The sequence below is a fragment of the Petaurus breviceps genome, unplaced genomic scaffold (assembly GCF_028583685.1).
Source record: "Petaurus breviceps papuanus isolate PSGF00001 unplaced genomic scaffold, PetGlider_PUasm1.0 175, whole genome shotgun sequence".
NCBI lineage: Eukaryota > Metazoa > Chordata > Mammalia > Diprotodontia > Petauridae > Petaurus > Petaurus breviceps.
Window position 1 is genome coordinate 32,656,351 of NW_027185764.1, and position 20,062 is coordinate 32,676,412.

Here is a 20,062-nt window from a genome sequence, read left to right on the forward strand (position 1 = left end):
CAGATTCACTTAAGCCTATCAAGGGGCTAAAGGGCAGGGAAGATCTTCAGATTCCCATTACACTTGCCCAGGGTCACAAGGCTAGTAAATTTCTGAGGCTGAATTTGTACTCAGGTCTTCCTGACTCCAGGACTAGTGCTCTATCCACTGTGTCACCTACCTGCTACATAGCACAATAGTACTGCATCATAATCGTATACTACAACTCGTTCAGGCATTTCCCAGTTGATGAGAATCCCCTCAATTTCTAATTCTTTGACCCCACAGAAAGAGCTGCAATAAATATTCCTCTGTGTATAGGTTCTTTTCCTTTTTCTTTGATCTCTTTGGGGTACAGACTAGTAGTGATATTTTTGGGTCAAAGGGTATGCACAATGTTATAACCCTTTGGGCATAGTTCCAAATTATTCACCAGATTGGTTGGACCAGTTCACAACTCTACCAACAGTTCTTTAGTGTGCCTATTTTCCCTCATCCTCTCCAACATTTGTCATTTTTGATAAGTGTGACATGGTACCTCAGAATTGTTTTAGTTTGCATTTCTCTAATCAATAGCTTCACAGAGTTATTGTGAAGAAAATCTTTTATAAACTAAAATTTTATGTAAATTTGGAAAATTTATGTAAAATTGGAGCTGATATTATTCAATAGAATCATAGAAGGATAAGTACTGAAAGCATAAGCCACCAAATACAGTGATGTTATTATGGTTAAGTTTGCTAAGTTTCTCTGAGTGGCCAAGGAGCCATTATTTGGCTTTCAAATTTGAGAGGAATGACTTACCTCTAGGTCTTTTAATTCAGTCAAAGGAGTATACTTGAGGACCTAGAGGGCCACATGTGGCCTCAAGGCCACAGATTCCCCACCCCTGACCTGCCCTTTACTCATTGCCTCTGGGAGAGCTACCTTACTTCAGCTTCTCTTTCAGCACCTTGTACCTTCTAGTGTTTTTTTTTTTAATTTTAAGTTTTCAACATTTATTTCCACAAGATTTTGAGTTACAATTTTTTCCTCCCCATCTTTCCCCTTTCCCCCACCCCAAAATGGCAAGCCTATTGAATATCCCTTCCCCCAATCTGTTCTCTCTTATATCCTCTCCCTTCACCCCCCCCTAACTTTCTAGTAGGGCAAGATGGGTTTCTATACCCCAGTACCTGTATATCTTATTTCCCAGTTGATTGTAAAAAAATTTTTTTTAATATTTGTTTTTAAAACTTTGAATTCCACATTTTTTCCCTTCTTCCCTCCTCACCCACCCCCACTGGGAAGATATAGGTTGTACATTTGTAGTTACCCAAATTATTTCCATAGTAGTTATATTGTAAAAGACTAACTATATTTCTCTCCCTCCTATCCCACCCCCCACTTATTCTATTTTCTCCTTTGACCCTATCCCTTTTCAAAAATGTTTGCTTCTAACTACCTTCTCCCCCAGTCTGCCCTCCCTTCTATCATCCCCCCTCTTATCCCCTACCCCTCTATTTTCCTGTAGGGCAAGATACCCAATTGAATGTATATGTTATTCCCTCCTTAAGCCAAATTCAATGAGAGTCAGGTTGTCCCATTCCCTTTCACCTTCCTACTCTTCCCCTTGATTGTAACACTTTTCTCTTGTCTCTTTTATATGAGATAATTTACCCTAATCTATCTCTCTCTTTCTTCTTCTCCCAATAAATTCCTCTCTCACCTCTTAATTTTATTTTTAGATATCATCCTTTCATATTGAACTCATCTTGTGCCTTCTGTCTATATATACATGAACATACATATGCCCACACTTACATACATATTTATATACACATATACTCTCCTATACATAGACATATATGTATGTAGACACATATGTAGACACACATATATATTCCCTTCAATTATCCTCATACTGAGAAAAGTCTTATGAGTTACAATTATCATTTTTCCATGTAGAAATGTAAATAGTTCAACTTTAATAAGTTCCTTATGATTTCTTTTTGCTGTTTACCTTCTCCTGCTTCTCTTGCTTCTTGTATTTGAAAGTCAAATTTTCGGTTCAGTTCAGGTTTTTTCATCAAGAATGCTTGAAAGTCGTCTATTTCATTGAATGACCATATTTTTCCCTGTAGCATTGTACTCAGTTTTACTGGGTAGGTGATTCTTGGTTTTAGTCCTAGCTCCTTTGACCTCTGGACTATCATATTCCAAGCTCTTTGATCCCTTAGAAGCTGCTAAGTCTTGTGTTATCCTAATTGTGTTTCCACAATACTCAAATTTTTTCTTCCTGACTGCTTGCAGTATTTTCTCCTTGACCTGGGAACTCTGGAATTTTGCTATAATATTCCTGGGAGTTTTCTTTTTGGGATCTTTTTCAAGAAGCAATCGGTGAATTCTTTCAATTTTTATTTTGCCCTCTGGTCCTAGAATATCAGGGCAATTTTGCTTGAGAATTTCTTGAAAGATGGTGTCTAGGCTCTTTTTTTGATCATGGTTTTCAGGTAGTCCAATAATTTTTAAATTATCTCTCCTGGATCTATTTTCCCAGGTCAGTGGTTTTTCCAATGAAATATTTCATGTTGCCTTCTATTTTTTCATTTGTTTGGATCTGTTTTATAGTATCTTGATTTATCATAAAGTCATTAGCTTCCATTTGCTCTAGTCTAATTTTGAAGGAGTTATTCTCTTCATTAAGTTTTTGAAATTATTTTTCCATCTGGCAAATTCAGCTTTTTAAAGCATTCTTCTCCTCACTGGCTTTTTGGGCCTCTTTTGCCATTTGAGTTAGTGTATTTTTAAAGTATTGTTTTCTTAATTGTATTTTTGGGTCTTCTTTAGCATACTGTTGACTCACTTCATGATTTTCTTGCTTCATTCTCATTTCTCTTCCCAATTTTTCCTCCACTTCTCTTATTTGATTTTCAGAATCCTTCTTGAGCTCCTCCATGGCCTATAACTAGTTCATATTTTTCTTGGAGGTTTTTGATGCAGGAGTTCTGACTTCACTGTCTTCCTCCCACTCCATGCCTTGATTCTTTTTGTCCCCCTAAAAGGGTTCTATGGTATGTTTGTGCTTCCATTGCTTGCTCATCTTGCCAGACAATTACTTGTTTTTTTGAGTTCTTTGACACAGCAGAACTCTGCTTCCAGAATGGAGAGAGCTATGTCCCAAATCTCTGGGGTTTTCGCAGATGCCAGAGCTATTAGGAAGGAGGGCTCTGTCTCTACAGCCCCCACAAGCTCTGGCTCACTGGTCACACATGCCAGGACCACCACCCAAGACCATGATCCAGATCCAAGCAGGTTAAAGCAAGAGGGATTACCCTCTGAATGGTTGCTTGGTCCCCCTATGATCTGCAGGCCAGGAGCTCTGGAAGCAGCCACATGGCAGCAGCTGCTCGGCCTCCATGCTTCCACTGCTTCTCGCCCTGGGGGCAGGGGCCAGACCTTGTTCTTCAGTCCTCCCCTTCCCCTTCTCCCCCCCACCCCCCTCCCCTTTCCAACAGACTTTACGGGTTCAGAAGTCTGGAAACTGCCACAGTTGCTGGTGATTCACTCTCCTGAAATTTGCTCAGGCCACCACTGGTCAGGGCTGCCTTGAGGCTAAGACCACAGGGCTCTGTGCTGGGCTCCCAGCTTGGTGTAATAGACCCTTCCTGTATGCCTGCCGGCCTTCCTTCAGTGGGAGATCTGTTTCTCTCTGTCACTTTGTGGGTTCTGTAGCTCTAAAGTTTGTTTACAATCATTTTTTACATGTATTAGAAGTGATTGGAGTGGGAGCCCACGCCAAGTTTGTGCTTCTACCCTTCTAGTGTGTGTGATCCTACCTATGTTTGAGATCCTTTTTTTTTTGAGGGGGTAAGGCAAGGCAATTGGGGTTAAGTGACTTGCTCAAGGTCACACAGTAAGTGTGTCAAGTGTCTGAGGCAGCATTTGAACTCAGGTCCTCCTGACTCCAGGGCTGGTGCTCTATTCACTGCACCAACTAGCTGCCCCAAGGGATCCTTTTCTATCTACATACTATAATAGCAAGCACCCTAGCACACCCAGGATGGCCTGCTAACACAGGTTCTTTGGTCTGCTTTGCTAAAGGAAAGACAACTAAGGGGTTAACAATCTTATTTAATTATAGGTGAGTAGAAAATAAAAACAGAGAAATTAACACAGAGATTCATCAGACAGGAGTCCTACTGTCTAAACAAAGTAATACAACCAGCTGCGTACACCACCAGATCAGGACAGCACAAACCTCTGAATAGTCAGGAGGCTCTTAACAAACAGCTGCTCAGAGTCCCACCCAGGGAATCAAAAGGTCCTTCTCATGAGCGAACCCCCAAAGTAAAATACCAACCTCCCTATATATAATTTTCAACTAATAGGCTCAGAACCAGAAGGTACCACAACCCTCATGACTCAGTGCCTAATTAGCTTAGTACCAAAAGGTGTGAAAACTTTTGTATAAGCTTCTCCCTAAGCAAGCTCCTCCTTAGGCAAGTTCCTCCCTCAGTGGGCTCTGTATGTGAGTCAGGATGTATCATAGCTATGAAAGCAGCAAGACATCCGTGATTGACATGTGGCCACACAGGCCTATTAATGGACAGGGAAGATCTTCCTGTTTCATTAACATTACAATACAGAGACACTGTTCTTCCCCTGAGGCTGTATGTGCCTACAATGATTCTCCAAGCTCATTTCTAAAAGAGTTTTTTATTCCACCCAAACAAAGAAGTTTTAAAAAATGTAATGGAATTAAAAAAAAACTTTTAGGCAGAAATTTAAAGTGCATTCAACATGACACGAGGTTTTTAATTTTTTTTTCCCCTCTTTGTTTGGACACGTTTTGTTTTTCTTTCTCCTACTCAGATACCACATCAATATACTAAGTGGGTCTGAGCCTGCGATTTTCTCATTTTCTTTGGATGAAAGCTTTGATTAGTTTTTTAAAATACTTAAGTAATTGGTTTACTTTTTTGTTGTTGTTTCCTAGTAAGATTAGACAGCATTAAAGAATTATTTCATGTTGAACTGAAATATTAGTGTATATTATGATATAGTGGGTTACAATTTAATACTTTATAAAATTCATTGAGCACTTTTAGTCTCAAATATTTCTTCCCCTTTATTAATATTTGTGGCAAGAATGATTTATTCTGGGGCGGCCAGGTAGCACAGCGAGTAAGAGCACTGGCCCCAGTGTCGTGATGACCTGGGGATCGAATCCTGGGCCCAGACCCTCAGCACCACACCCAGAAATAACTGGCCGTGTAACCTTGAGCAAGTTACTTAACCCTGATTGCTTTAAAAAAAAAAAAAAGAGTGGTTTATTCTGACCTAATTGTATAGGAGTTGTTGTTCTTTATAGACATCTACCTAAAACTTCTTTATTTTTTCAATAAACTTTAGAATATTCTTGTTGATTATACTTCCTAATAGGTCTGTAACAAATAAGTGTTATTTCACAGAATTGCACGATTTGATTTCTGAGCAAACTCAGAAAACATCCAGTCCAACCCATACCCTAACAAGAATCTCTTCTATACCATTCCTGAAAAGTAGACATCTTTGAACACTTATAGTGAAGATGGGAACTCACCACCTCCCTAATCTATTATACTCCAAGATAGCTGTAATTGTTAGCAATTTTTCTTTAAGTTAACACCATAGTTCTTACCATCACTCATAACTGTGCCATCTCCATGGTTTTGAAATTCATAGGCTCATAGAATCCTAGATTTAGAACTGGAAGGGACATTAGAGGCCATTATCTTCAACCCCCTCATTTTACAGATGAGGAAACTGAGATGCAGATTAAGCACTGCAGAATTCCTCTTTCTGACAATATCCTGACCTCCCTTACCTCCTAGTTTTTGCCAACTGCTTTCCATTTTTCAGGGCAATTTTTGTCAAAAAATGAAATCTTGTCTGAAAAGCTTAGATCTTTGCATTTCTCAAACAATAGATTACTATGGTCTTTACTTATGTGTATTGTGGACCTAATCTATTGTGCTGATCCACCACTCAGTTTCTTAGTACCAGATTGTTTTGATGATTGCCACTTTGTAATGCAGTTTGAGATCTGGTATGGCTAGACAGCCTTCCTTCACATTTTTTTTCATTGATCACCTTTATATTCTTGACCTTTTGATCTTCCAGATGAATTTTGTTATTATTTTTTCCAAATCTATAAAATAATTTTTTGTAGTTTTATTGGTATGGCATTGAATAAATAAATAAATTTAGATATAATTGTCATTTTTATTATGTTGCCTTGGCCTATCCATGAGCAATTAATATTTTTTCAGTTGTGTAGATCAGACTTTATACGTATGAAAAGTGTTTTGTAATTGTGTTCATATAGTTCCTAGGTTTTTCTTGGCAGGTAGACTCCCAAGTATTTTATATAGTCAGCAATTATTATTATTATTATTATTATTATTTTGGAGGGGAGAAGGCAAGGCAATTGGGGTTAAGTGACTTGCCCAACGTCATACAGCTAGTAAGTGTTAAGTGTCTGAGGTTGGATTTGAACTCAGGTCCTCCTCACTCCAGGGCTGGTGCCCATTCATTGCGCCACCTAGCTGCCCCAGTCTGCAATTTTTTTAAATGTCTCAACAGAAGGGCTAAACTAGGTTGATGGTAACCAACAGTCCTTAAGCTTGTCAGTGAGTTAAGGGCATGTCTACCCCACGCATGTGAAGACTTCTCCCAGCAGAATGGGTAGATGAGAACAATTTGTTCCAACAGCCATGAAGGTGACTGAAGCAGTTACTGTGGAGCACTTAGAGCTTGGTCAGCCATCAAGGACACCAAAGTCATCCACTGCATCCTGGGCCATCACCACTCATCTTGACTTTTGTCTTGCCACTGGACTTCAGTGACGCTAGAAGAGAGAATGAGGCTGACAGCTTTGTGCAACTCTGCCTTACTGAAAACAAATTTGTGCACGAGTCAAGACATCACCTGTGATGTCATTAGTCCTATTCAGAAAGGAAGGATGATCTTCCTATGATTACTGTGTATTTCCCTTCATCTTGCTTTTCCCCCTGCTTATTCTCCTTTCTCTTTCCCTTTCACTTCATCTCTGATTGAAGTCTGTTTTGCTTCTGACCACAATCTCCCCGAATCCACCCTCCCTTACATCAACATCCCACTCATTCTCTTCTCTTCTTTCCCTCCTACTTCCCTGTAGGGTGAGGTAGATTTCTCTGCCCAACTGAGTCTGTATGTCATTCCCTCTTTGAGCCAGTTCCAATGAGAGTGAGGTTTAAATGTTGTGTAAGTTGATCCCTTCCCACTGTAAAATCTCTTTTTTTACACCTCTTTTATGTGAGAAAATTTACCTCATTCTGCCTCTCTCTTCCCCTTTCTCCCAGTGCATCACTCTTCCTTACCCCTCAATTTTAATTTTTTTATATTATCCCATTATTGTCAGTTCACTGCGATGCCTTCTGTCCATATATACTCTTTCTAACTGCTCTAATAATGATAAAGTTATTAAAAGTTCTTAAGAGTTACAAATATCATCTTCCCACATAGGAATGTAAACAATTTAACCTTACTGAATCCCTTATGATTTCTCTTTCATGTTTACCTTTTTGTGCTTCTCTTGAGTCTTGTATTTGAAAGCCAAGTTTTCTATTTGGCTCTTGTCTTTTTATCAGGAATGCTTGAAAGTCCTGTATTTAAATAAATTGCCATTTTTTTTCCTCCTGAAGGATTATATTCAGTTTTTCTGGGTAGGTGATTCTTGGTTGTAATTCTAGTTCCTTTGCCCTCTGGAATATCACATTCTAAGACCTCTGGTCTTTTAAGCTTCTTTTATGATCCTGATTCTGGTGTGACAATATTTGAATTGTTTCTTTCTGGCTTGCTTGTAATATTTCCTCCTTGACCTAGGAGCTTTAGAATTTTACAATATTATTCCTGGGAACTTTCATTTTGGGATCTCATTCAGGTAAGAGGTGATTAATGGGTTCTTTCAGTTCTATTTTACCCTCTGATTGTGGGACATCAGGGCAGTTTTACTTGAGAATTTCTTATAGTATAATGTCTAGACTCTTTTTTTCTTTCATGGCTTTCAGTTAGTCCAGTAATTCTTAAATTATCTCTCCTGGATCTGTTTCTCAGATCATTTATTTTTCCAGTGAGATAGTTCATATTTTCTTCTATTTTTTCACTCTTTTCACTTTCATATTGTTTCTTGATGTTGTGGAGTAATTAGCTTCCATTTGCCCAATTCTAATTTTTAAGGAATATTTTCTTTTAGTAAGCTTTTGTACCTCTTTTTCCATTTGGCCAATTCTACTTTTTAAGGAGTCCTTTTATTTGATTAACTTCTGTACCTCTTTTTCCATTTGGCCAATTCTGCTTTTTAAAGAGGTCTTCTCTTCAGTGTGGTTTTTTTCTGGTTTTTTTTTGGGGGGGGGGGGTGTGATCTAAGGGAGGTGTAGTCACTACTCTACTGATCTGTGCTCTGGTCTGTGAGCCACCACAAGCACTGTGGTTTTTCTGCCCTGGAACTGTGACCAAGACCCGTGCTTCCCTGTGGCTGCAAATGCTTTCACTCCTTATGGCCCTGGAATCGTGACTTGGGCTCCTGCTCTCTTGCAGTAACAAACATAAATGCTCCTTTCTGCCTTGGACCTGAAACTAGGGCCCCTGCTCCCCCATGAGCTACTACAAGTAATCTTTTCCACCCTGGTAATGTGACCAGGGCCCCTGCTCTACTCCCTCCCCCCCGCCCCGCCCCCCATACACACACCCTTAGACTGCTTACTTGGGACTATGATATGGGCAATGCAACAGGGTCATGATTCCAGTGCCAGGAAAGGGACCCCTATAACCTCCTTCTGACCAGTTGTCCAACCCCCTTACTAAGTCTGTGGGCTGAGAGCTCGTGAATCTGCTGCTGCTGCTGCTACTGCATCTGCCTCCAAGGCCTGCTGCTGGGATGCTTGGGTGTGGCCAACTCTACAGGTTGGACCACCTGCTGACCTCCTAAATCATTTTAGGTTGGAAAATTTCACCCTGACCTTTTATTGGTTCTGTCACCCCAGAATTCAATTTGAGGTATCATTTTAAAGTTGTTTGTAGGGGAATTTTGGAAAACTTTGAAGAGTCCCTGTCTTTGTATGTTTCTTGTATGTAATAGATTGTTGGGTTTTGTCTTCTTATTCATTCTTCCACTCTTATTGAATAGTTTAATGCACTTACATTTAAAGTTCTGATTATTAGCTTGGGTTTTCTTCCATTTGTTTCTTTCTTAAGGATTTTTATTTCCTTATAGCTTTAAATTAGTATTTGATCCTGTGATTGGCTTTGTTTTTATTGCTCTAATGTTAGTCTAGTTCCCTACTTTTCTTCTCTCCTGTTTCCCATTTGCCTGCCTTCATCTTAAGTTCTTTGAATTTACTTAAATTGCTCATTTATTTTTAAAATGTATTCATCAATTTCTTCCATTTTGTGTTCCTTCTCCTTTCTTGCCTCATTAAATGAGTGCTTTACCATCTTCTCTCTCCTCCAAACTCTTATTTTAGGTAATTTTCTTTTACTGCCCCATTTCTAAAAGGCCTTCTTTTCTTTATCTCCCTCATTATTTCTCTTCTTTATACTGTATTCTGAATTTTATATTCTGATTCATGGTGTATACCCTTACTTTTTCCTTCTTTATTCTCTCAGTGTCCCTCATAGGAGTCAAGCTTCTAAAGTACCAGAGCTCTCTCTTCTACCCAATTTCTATGTTATTATTTTTGTAAATATTACCCATCTTCCCTTTTATTAGATGTCTTGCTCATTCATGAGGGAAGCAGTGCTAGATGGGAGAATTCCTTCTTTGCCTGACATCATGAGGCCTGACCCTCCAAACACTCCACTTTTCTATCTCTGTTTCTATGTCTTCCTCCCTCTCATAAAATCTTTACATCTGTTAACTGTTGTCAGGTTCAATTCAATACAGCCAGTATTTGTACGCATTTGATCCTCACAACAATTCTAGGAGGTAGGTGTTATTATCTCCCCATTTTACAGATGAGGAAATTGAGGCAAATAGATGTGAAATGACTTGCCCAGGGTAACACAGCTAGGAAGTATCTGAGACTGGACAGTGGATCAAAGATCCTGAGTTGGAGGGGCCTCAGAAACCATTGAGTCCAGTTCCCATCATTTTATAGATAGGGGTCAGATCTCCTACTGCTTCTCCATGTTACAGATGAACTGGCTAGGCCCACAACATGCATTGTGGGTTTTCTTGTCTGTACACCTTGTACAGGTTACTTCATCTGGCTCTCATCTTTGCCCATCAAAATTCTTCCCATCCTTTAAGGATGAGATCAAATGCCATTTCCTCTATAAAACCTTTCTGGGTTTTCAGAGGAATAAATATTCTCTGCTCTCAAATTCTTTAGCATGTGTACCTTTCTCATCTTATCTCCTTTATATGACAGTTATTTGATACATGGCTTCATGGTACAGTGGAAGTAGTATTGTCTCTGGAATCAGAAGTCCTGGGTTCAAATACTACCTGACACTATGTGACCTTGGCAAAGTCACTTATCTTTCCTGGTCCTCAGTGTCCTTATCTATAAAATGATGAGAATTGGACTCAATGGTTTCTGAGGCCCTTCCAACTCAAGATCTTTGATCCTCTGCCCAGTCTCAGACACTTCCTAGCCATGTGACCCTGGGCAAGTCATTTAACCTATATTTGCCTCAATCTCCTCATCTATAAAATGGGGAGATAATAACACCTCCCTCCTAGGGTTATTGTGAGGATCTAATAAGATATCATTTGAAAAGTGCTTAGCATAGTGTCTGGTACAAAGCAGAGACCATATAAATGTTTATTCTCTTCCCCTTCCCATTGTTTTTCTGCTGCCAGACTAGACTCTTGGAGAAGAGGAACTCTCCAGACACAGTTGTACTTCCCATGGAGTCTATCAAAATGCTTTGAACATAGTAGCATGAAATAAATTTTTGTTGAATGAATAAATTGGAATGAGATAGTACAATGTAGTGACAACAAAATTAGATTTGTGTTTTGTTTTGGAGGGGGGAGGGCAGGGCAATTGGGGTTAAGTGACTTGCCCAAGGTCACATGGCTAGTTTTGTGTTAAATGTATGAGGTCAGATTTGAACTCAGATCCTCCTGACTCCAGGGCTGGTGCTCTATTCACTGCGCCACCTAGCTGCCCAACAAAATTAGATTTAGAGTCAAGACTGTGGACCTGGGTTTGACTCCAGGCTTTGCTTCTTATCTCTTTGACCTTGAGTGATCTATTCCATTTCCCTGAAACTCAGGTTCCCCATTGTAAAATAAGGGCATCCTAAGGTCTCTTCAAGTTTTAAAAATATGTTCTAACAATGGAAGAGGAAGTAGGAGGGCTGGGTCGGGATTCAGGAAGCCCTGCTCTTGCCTTGCTCTGTCTCCCTGGGCCTGAGAAAGCAGAATCATTCATAAAATAAGGGTGGGAGCAGAGGACTGTTAGGGTCCCTTGCAACTCTGATAATCTTCGAGTCTATAAGCTGTTATTTCTTTCTCTCTTACTGGGGGTTCATATACATCTGCAAAAGTGTTTTGCTCTCTATTGGTGGATGCTGAGGAGGAAAATTGCTCCTACCCCCGTCTGTGATTTCTGTGGCTGAGGGACCAGTCTTCTTGTTATAAGGATAAGTGAGTTAATGTATGTCAAGTGCCTTGCAAACCTAAAATTACTAGCTACTCCAGTTATTATTCCATGGTATGTGCAACCACGTCTGGTGAGTGAGGGGTGGGAAGGAGTGGCTATTAGGAATTCCCTTGGGTGCATATTAGAAGACTTCTCTACAACTTTTTTTCTATATTTAAAAAGTATCCGAGACAGGAGCCAAGCAGGCCACTGTCCACCAGGAATTTTGTATCTTGATACATGAACAAACTTAAGTTCAGGAGAGAATATGGAAGTCTCTTTTCCTACCGTGTTGGAAGAATATGCCTGGTACAAAAGGAAGACTTGGGCTATTGGAGAAATAAAACCATGTGAGAGCTCTGTGCTTGAAATTACATTTGTGCCCTCCTGGAGGGCAAACAAAATGAAGAAATGAATTAAGGAACAATGCATTTATGAGATCCAGAAGGGTCAGTGCTACATTATCTCCTTATGGTCATCATATTTAACAGCTCTGAGACAGTATTCACATCCAGCTTATTTTATGAGATATTTAACCATTGCAAAATTAAGTTTCGCAAGGGAATGGACCCATATAACTTCCCTAGTGTTACAGAGCTATGAATCTGACTTAGCCTTCCTATCTTCATGGAAAACCATTTCTAAGAACTTTATTTGAGGAGAAGTATTTATTGAATCATAAGATTGATACAAAGCATTGGCTTTCTGTATTGCCATATTTTCCTGTGTTGAATCCCATCAGTTCATTATTTCCAACAGCAGATGGTAGCATTTTCTCATGAATTTACTTTCTGAGTTAATATTAAAAAAATAAATGTCGGTGGAAAAAATTCTGATAGTTTTTAATATTCTTTCTTTCTGAAAATGATATATTTTTAAAAGATGTGAAATATTGCTAAAGGGAGATATTTAGAACTCTAATTGTCTAGTGCATTGGCCTATGATTTGCAGATTCTATTTTCCCTTTCAAAAAAATGGAAACATTTGTCCTTCTGTAGTCCTTTAGCACCTCACCTGCCCTTCCTGGTTTTACAGAGATCACTGGATTATGACTGCCCAGACAGAATGGGGCAGTTGTGGCAAACAAATCTCTGGGAAATAACACTATTTAATGTTGAGTTTGATGTATGAGTGCTAAACTTGGAGGCAGGAGGACCTGAGTTCAAATCTTACCTCTTGACACAAGCTGTGTGACTATGGGCAAATCACTTGACCTCAGAGCCTCAGTTTACCTATCTGTAGATTAGGGTTAATGTTTATAGTATCAACTTCTGTGTTCTTGTGGGTCACAAAAGGAACAGTATGTTTGTGAAGTGTGTATTTTGCAAACTTTATGGACAACAAAGCTACACACAAAGAGGTCTCCGAGAGGCAGAAGCAAGAAACCATGAGGCCAACTCTTGCAGCTGTCAGAGGTGTTCTAGCTGCATTACTATCTTTCCATCTGGGCAGAAGTCAATAGGAGATTATACTCCCTTGTATATGGGTTATGGGTTGGGGAACAGAAGTTGGCATAATTCTGTTGCTTTATTTCCTCTATTATTTAGTTTGCTGTTCTGTCTCAAATAGATATTTTGCTATTTGAAGGATAGTTCTTCTTTAGTCTATCATAGAGAATACAGAGTTTAGGAGTTTATATTTGCATCATTATGATTGGCAAAAATATTCCATAGTGAACCTGGGGTAACCATGGGTTGTAGAGCCAAATGTAAACCCTGTTTTATGGTTGTTATAGTTTTTTTCTTAAATACCCCTTTTGTTGACTTTTTTTTTTTACCACCTTTAATGCTTCCAACATTAATTTGAAACAACCATACCATGGTTTTGTATTATCTTTTTTTTCTCTGCCTTGTTTTCATCTATTGTAAAGATTTTTAAAAAATCTAAGTTGTTTGATGAGATCCCTATGTATCCATATTACTCTCTTTAGATAACTACCCAAATTTTCCTTCTCACAGGAATTATTTATTTCTCAAGACTTTAACTTTTCATTCTTGAGAGGTTCTCATCTCCCCTAGCTGTCCACTCTACAAATGCTTTGAAATCTGAGATTGGGATCCTTTTATGGTCTTTAACAAACTCTAAAATGTAGTGGTGATTTTTCCCTAAGGTTTTCATTATTCTTACCATCTCTTCCTCCCCCAACCCCCCTTCCCCATCAGGAACTGTTCCTTCTTGTTAATAAAAATCCTATCCCCCATAAAATTTCCTCCATTCATTCTTTAAGTTATAAAGGATGAAATTTTCTTTAGGGCCAGTCAAGGAACCATTAACTGTTCTGCTTTTATCTGAGAGAGAGAGAGAGAGAGAGAGAGAGAGGAAGAGTGGAGGGGGGAGGGGGGAGGGGAAAGGGAAGGGAAGGAGAAAATTACTCAATTTTTTTTCCTTCTGGATTTAAGGAACGTTTGAGCCCATTCAGATTTGCACCAAATTCTGACTTTTCCTTAGATCTTAGATACAATTTTCAAAGCCTGTAGCCTTTCATTTTCAATGTTCTTTTCTTATTTATATGTAGCACACATTCTGGAGCTACTCTCCTAACATGCACTTGCACTGGGTCCCCAGAACCTCTCTAGGCTCTGAGGATCTAAGCTCATGACCTCTCATCAAAATGTTTCCTCCTATGATTATCAGTTGATATCAAGTATCAGCCATACTCAATTAGCTTATAGAAAGATATAGTAGGAGTAGAATCAGAATGGTTGGTGCAAATTATCTCCCCAAGTCTGTCCCGCACCCTCCTGCCAGTGCATGCAGAGACTGTGGGGGAATGTGGTCTCAAGCTTGAAGCACATGTGGCACAAGATGATGACTCTCAGCTCCTGGAAGTCCTTTTGCTGGATTCCTCTAGATCAGGGGTGGGGAACCTGCAGCCTTGAGGCCACATGTGACTCTCTAGGTCCTCATTCGAGGCCCTTTGACTGAATCCAAACTTCACAGAACAAATTCCCTTAATAAAGAAGGCCACATGTGGCCTTCAGGCTGCAGGTTCCCCAACCTTGCTCTAGATCTTCCTGGTAGGTCTGGTGTAGAATTGCACTGCTGTCTTGGTGGAATCAATGAAGTTGTCTCTCCTCAGGATATTTAGTGTGTCCTTGGCTCACAGACACAGACCCTGTCACCAACCACCTATGCCCCAGGGATGCTGGAAGGATTCTAGTCCCTAACCATTTGCCCTTGGAGGTTCACAAGGCACTCATCTGGTCCCAGTTGGGGAGAGGACACCATTGCACTCTCCTCCCCGTGGCCCCTAGAGATTCCTTTTTGGAGGCTCACCTGCCCCTTTTCTTTTTTCTATTATAATAGAGGCTCACACAGCCACCTTCCTGGATTATTTTATTAGCTTCCTAATCAGTCTTCCCATCTTCAATCTCTTCCCCTAGGTTTTAGTCCCCTTATCTCTACGATGAGGGGGTTGGCCTTGATGGTATCTTAAATTCCCTCCTAGAATTAAATTCATAATCCCATTGATGGGGGATTGGCAATAGGTTATACAGAAACTCTGATCAAGATCAATGACCAGAATCCCTTTGATTCAGTCTGGAAAGAATTCAGTAGGTCCAAGCAAACTTGGAGTCAGGATTGTAAAAGTTTATTGTTACGCTTTACAGCGGGCAGGGGTTCTTAGGGAACCTGCAAACTTAAAGAAGTCACAGGTATAGTTTTAAGGAGTCCAGACAGTAAATCAGATGTCAATTATGCTAACTAGGTGAGTAAGGGTGGGATTAGGGAGGAGTTAAGGAGTGGTAAGTGCTTAAAGGAACATGCACTTTTAATGTCAACTTCGAAGGAGTATTGCCCATAATTCCCTAGGAAATAGCCCAAGGTGGGGCTACCTGGAGGTGTGATTTTAGGCTTGAAACGTCACTGAGTCAACTAGTGGTCAAGACTGACTGAGAAGTGCCTAATCTGTCACCCATCAATGTCATTTTTGACAAGATGGATGTTGGGAACCAGGGCTAACAGAGACTCAGTATGTGTATAATTGGCTAAGGAGTTAACTTACAGATAGTGCATTGAAGGATTCATAGATGCAGCTGGCCATTATACTAAGGGGAGACAACATTTGCCTAAGCTAAAATGTTTATAGATGGTTTAGTGAAGGATTCATAGGTGTAGCTTGTTATTGTTCCAAGCAGAAAAAAACAATTCATGGGTCATTGCTGGGCAGACTGCTGGCAGGGGGAAGGAGCAGAGTTAATGCTCTGAGGCCGAGGAGGGGGAAATGTGATTTTACAAACTGGTTTTACAAATTGATTTTACAAACTGGTTTTACAAATCGATTTTACAGACTGATATTACAGACACAGATCCCAAGCACCCCATCACCGTGACCCCTTTCCTGTACATCAGACCACTGAGAAATTAACTTCTGCATATATAGAGATTTTCTCAAAACTTTTTTTTAATGCTTCTATTTCAATAAGGCCCAAATATTCAAGGACTGGCGTCATCTGGAACCATTCTGTGCTTTCAGCTTTATCTCACACTATTTCCCTCCACATAGTGTACACTCCCCCACACCAGACTTCTCCTTATACTCTTTTCTGCCTTGTCCACCTCTGTGCTCTTACTCATGGCGTTCTTTTTGCCCAGAATGCCAGTCCTGCCCTCTCTACCTACTGAAATTCTAAGCATTTAAGACAAAATTCAAATGTCACTTCTTCCCCGAAATTTCCCTTATCCCCCAATCAGAAATATTTTTTTCTCTCCTGTGTTCTCACATAAAACTTTATTTATAGCTCTGTGAACAGTTTGCATCACAATTATTGATGTTCATTTCTTCCCCCTCCCCCTTTCTGATTGAAAGCAAGGACCGCTAGGCTATGTCTTGTATAGCATTGTATCTTGTCAGCACCTAGGCTGTGCATGGCAGGCTATTGATGAAATAACATATAGAAAGCACTTTGCATTTAAAATACCATTAACTACTTCAAGTAAAATCAGCTACTATTGTTATCATTATTGTTTGTGTAGTAGAATTAGTTCAACTTGTTCAAAGCCATATTGATGAGCAATTCTTGTATCTACTTTGATTTTTTTCAGGAGCACCCAATACTTGGACAACCTTTCTTTGTCCTTCATCCTTGCAAGACAAACGAATTCATGACTTCTTTGTTAGAAAATTCTGAAAAAAACAGTAGGTGAGAGAGTCTGATACATTTTAATTGCATTCATATTTAAAAGTAAATATATGGTTCTAAAATAATATTATTAAAATACTGCAGATTTTAAATATAGCATTTCAGATGGTTGTAAGATCTGCCTTAAAAAAAATAAAGTAATAGGGGCGGCTAGGTGGTGCATTGAATAGAGCACCAGCCCTGGAGTCAGGAGGACCTGAGTTCAAATCCAGCCTCAGACACTTAACACAAAAACTAGCTGTGTGACCCTGGGCAAGTCACTTAACCCCAATTGCCCTCCAGAAAAAAAAAAATGAAATAAACCAGAGCCTAGTATGGAGCTGGGCACATAGTAGATACTTAATAAATATCTATTGCTTGATTTTCTGTGATGACTCCAAACCACAATGGAAATATTGGTATTTCTTTCGGTTTGCTTTTTTTTTTTAAAGGAACATGAACTACATCACTTCGTGGCTCAGCATCGTTGGGCCAGTGGTGGGGCTGAACCTTCCTTTGAGTTATGCCAAGGCAATGTCTCAGCAGGATGCAGAAACAGATTGATACAAGGTAAAGAAAAGGACATTTGTAACATTGTGCCATCTCTTGAAGGAGTTTCAGTATCACTTTCGTACCCTCCATTTTTATTGTTGTTCGATGGTTAAAGTCATGACCCCATTTGGGGTTTTCTTGGCAAAGATACTGGAGTGGTTTGTCATTTCCTTCTCATTTTACAGATGAAGAAACTGAGGCAAACAAGGTTAAGTGACTTGCCCAGGGTCACACAGCTAGGAAGTGTCTATGGTGGGATTTGAACTCGTGAAGATGACTCTTTCTTATCTCCAGACTACTGTGCCACCTGGCTGCCCAAGCTCCCTTCAAGTGGCACCTAAAATGAAGGTTTTCCCCCCCCTTATAAAATGCTGCAGGGTCGGACTTGGACTAAGGCTTCCATTCCTAGCTCTGTTGTTTACCGATTCCTTCTGACCTTGAGCAAGTCTCTGGCCTTCAAGTTTCCTCATTTGTATAATAAGGGAGTAGAGGAGCTGACTCCAGAGGGCTCTGTGGTTCTCTTGTGACATAGGTGTGTTACCATTGCCCTGTAGTCAGCTGACATGTACATACAGGTTCCTCCTCCTCAGGCCCAAGCCGACTTATGGAAGTCTTCATTCAGATGGCTTTTGAGGGCTCCCCAGTCACCTTATTTTGTCTTTTTACTTCTCTCCTGTGCTACATCCAGGTCTCTGAGTCAAGCCTCCCCACACTGAGGAGCCAGGACAGTCACTAGAGGCTTTGTTTTCATGAGCAGCTCAGGACGGGTGATGGACAGTGCCGCCCACTACGGTCTTCACTGAGCTGTTTCTGTTTGTCCTTGGAAACAACACAACCTGGAGAGCTGAAGGCAAGCATGTCTCTAATGCCTGCCTCAGAGGCACAGGTGATTGGGCCCTGAGGAGAGGGAGAATGCATTGTGGGGCAGCCTGCTCCCTGAATCTGATGGAACAGGCGTTTCCTTGGTGTTCTCTGCTCTGACCGCAGCCTTTCTTCTGGCCTCAGAGAAATGAGTGCGAGCATTCATTGTGAGCATGACTGAAGTCCTTCGGTACAAGATGTGTCTTTGACATCTAAAATACAAAATTGGCTTTATGTGCTTAAAATAATTTTCATTTTTTATTCTAAGGAATAATACACGGCTGAGATTTCATACCTTGCCACTGATTTTTTATTTTTCACTTTATAACACGTTCTTCCTTTCATCCCTGTGCCCCTGCGTCCTCCTTTTTTGCCGACCTTAGGTTCTATTTTCTTTAGATTCCATTTCAATTCAAGCAGAATCTCTAAAGTGTCTGTTACGTGCCAGGCTCTCTGCTGGCTGCTGAAGATACAAAGACAAAAATGAAAATGGCTTTGCCCTCAGAGAGCTTATATTCTACTATGGGGAATGCGAGAGTGTGTCATAATATTGGCATAGGTAAGCAAAAACAAAATATATACAAATTAAATGAATGCCACTGAGGAAAGATACTGTATTTAGAAAAGACCTGGGTTCAAATGCTACCTCAATTCCGTCCTACCTGTATGACCTTAGACAAGTCACATACCCTCTGTGTGCTTACTAGCTTGTGTGACCCTGGGCAAGTCACTTAACCCTGTTTTCCTCAGTTTTCTTATCTGTAAAATGAACTAGAGAGGGAAATGGCAAAGCAGTCCAATGTCTTTGCCAGGAAAACCCCAAACGCAGTCACAAAGCGTCATACACAACTGAACAACAACTATGAGATAACCCTTCATCCCAGATACCTTGTCATTAAGCTGTGCTAACATAGGTGTGGTTTTTAACCTCTGGCCATTTTAGTCTCCTTATTAAAATGCACAGCTTGGGATGGGTAATTTCTCTTCTGCATTCCGGCAATAATGTTCAATAAGTCTAGAATCTCTCTGAATTTGTGTCTGATATAGAGATAGCTTGTTGGTAATGTTAGTTAAGGTTTACTTCTTTTTTTTTTTTTTTGCTTTTTGGAGGGCAATTGGGGTTAAGTGACTTGCCCAGGGTCACATGGCTAGTTTTTGTGTTAAGTGTCTGAGGCCGGATCTGAACCCAGGTCCTTCTGACTCCAGGGCCGGTGCTGTATTCACTGCGCCACCTAGCCGCCCCTAGGTTTACTTCTTAAAGAACAGAAGAACACACTCCAGACTGGGAGGTGAGAGACCCTGGTTCTACTCTGGGCTGTGTAGCCCTATGGGACTCTTGGAGAAATCACTTAGAACATTTGTTATTTGATTACCACGTGCCACATACTGGGAATACAAATAGAAGCTCCCCCTGCCCCCAAGCCAGTCCCCACCCTCAAGGAATTTCATTCTGATGGGGAAACTGTCATCTCAAAGGGAGCTGGAAAAAAGGGTGTAGGTGGGTCAGGGACACTCAGCAAGGGCAACAAGGACAAGTCTGGAGAGTCAGGAGTAGAGAATGAGCATGGATGGACCAGAAACTTCCAGAAACTGTCGCCAGTCAGAGAAGGGAACAGAGGCATCTCTAGGGTGAGGAGGCTGCTGGCTTTGAGATGGAAAAAGTCAGAGTCAGGAGCAGAGCTTCTGTGGGTCTGTTTCCTCATCTATGAGGATGAGGATTTTTTTGAAATGTTTTTAGCAACATTTTTCCAGCCCTCCCCACCCTCTAATCACACAGACACAGACACAGACACAGACACACACACGCCTAAGGAATTTCCAATATTTGCAGAGATTCTGTTCTACATCTTTTTTCCCCTTTGCCCCTTCCCAAACTCACCCCCACTTGATACT

At 40.4% G+C, this 20,062-nt stretch overlaps 1 protein-coding gene across 6 annotated transcripts in view; it reads left to right on the forward strand.

Moving 5' to 3' along the window:
• Positions 1-18,461, forward strand: part of ATG10 (autophagy related 10) — a 318,137-nt gene extending 299,676 nt beyond the window's left edge. For 5 of the 6 annotated variants that reach the window (XM_069085042.1, XM_069085045.1, XM_069085041.1 and 2 more), the window contains 3 exons: positions 16,680-16,777; positions 17,209-17,326; positions 17,997-18,461. In XM_069085042.1, the coding sequence (XP_068941143.1) occupies positions 16,680-16,777; positions 17,209-17,320 (210 nt within the window). In that variant the 3' untranslated portion in view covers positions 17,321-17,326; positions 17,997-18,461. The remainder of the gene's footprint in view (positions 1-16,679; positions 16,778-17,208; positions 17,327-17,996) is intronic. The other variant, XM_069085043.1, reaches the window with a different exon arrangement.
• The last annotated feature ends 1,601 nt before the right edge of the window (positions 18,462-20,062 follow it).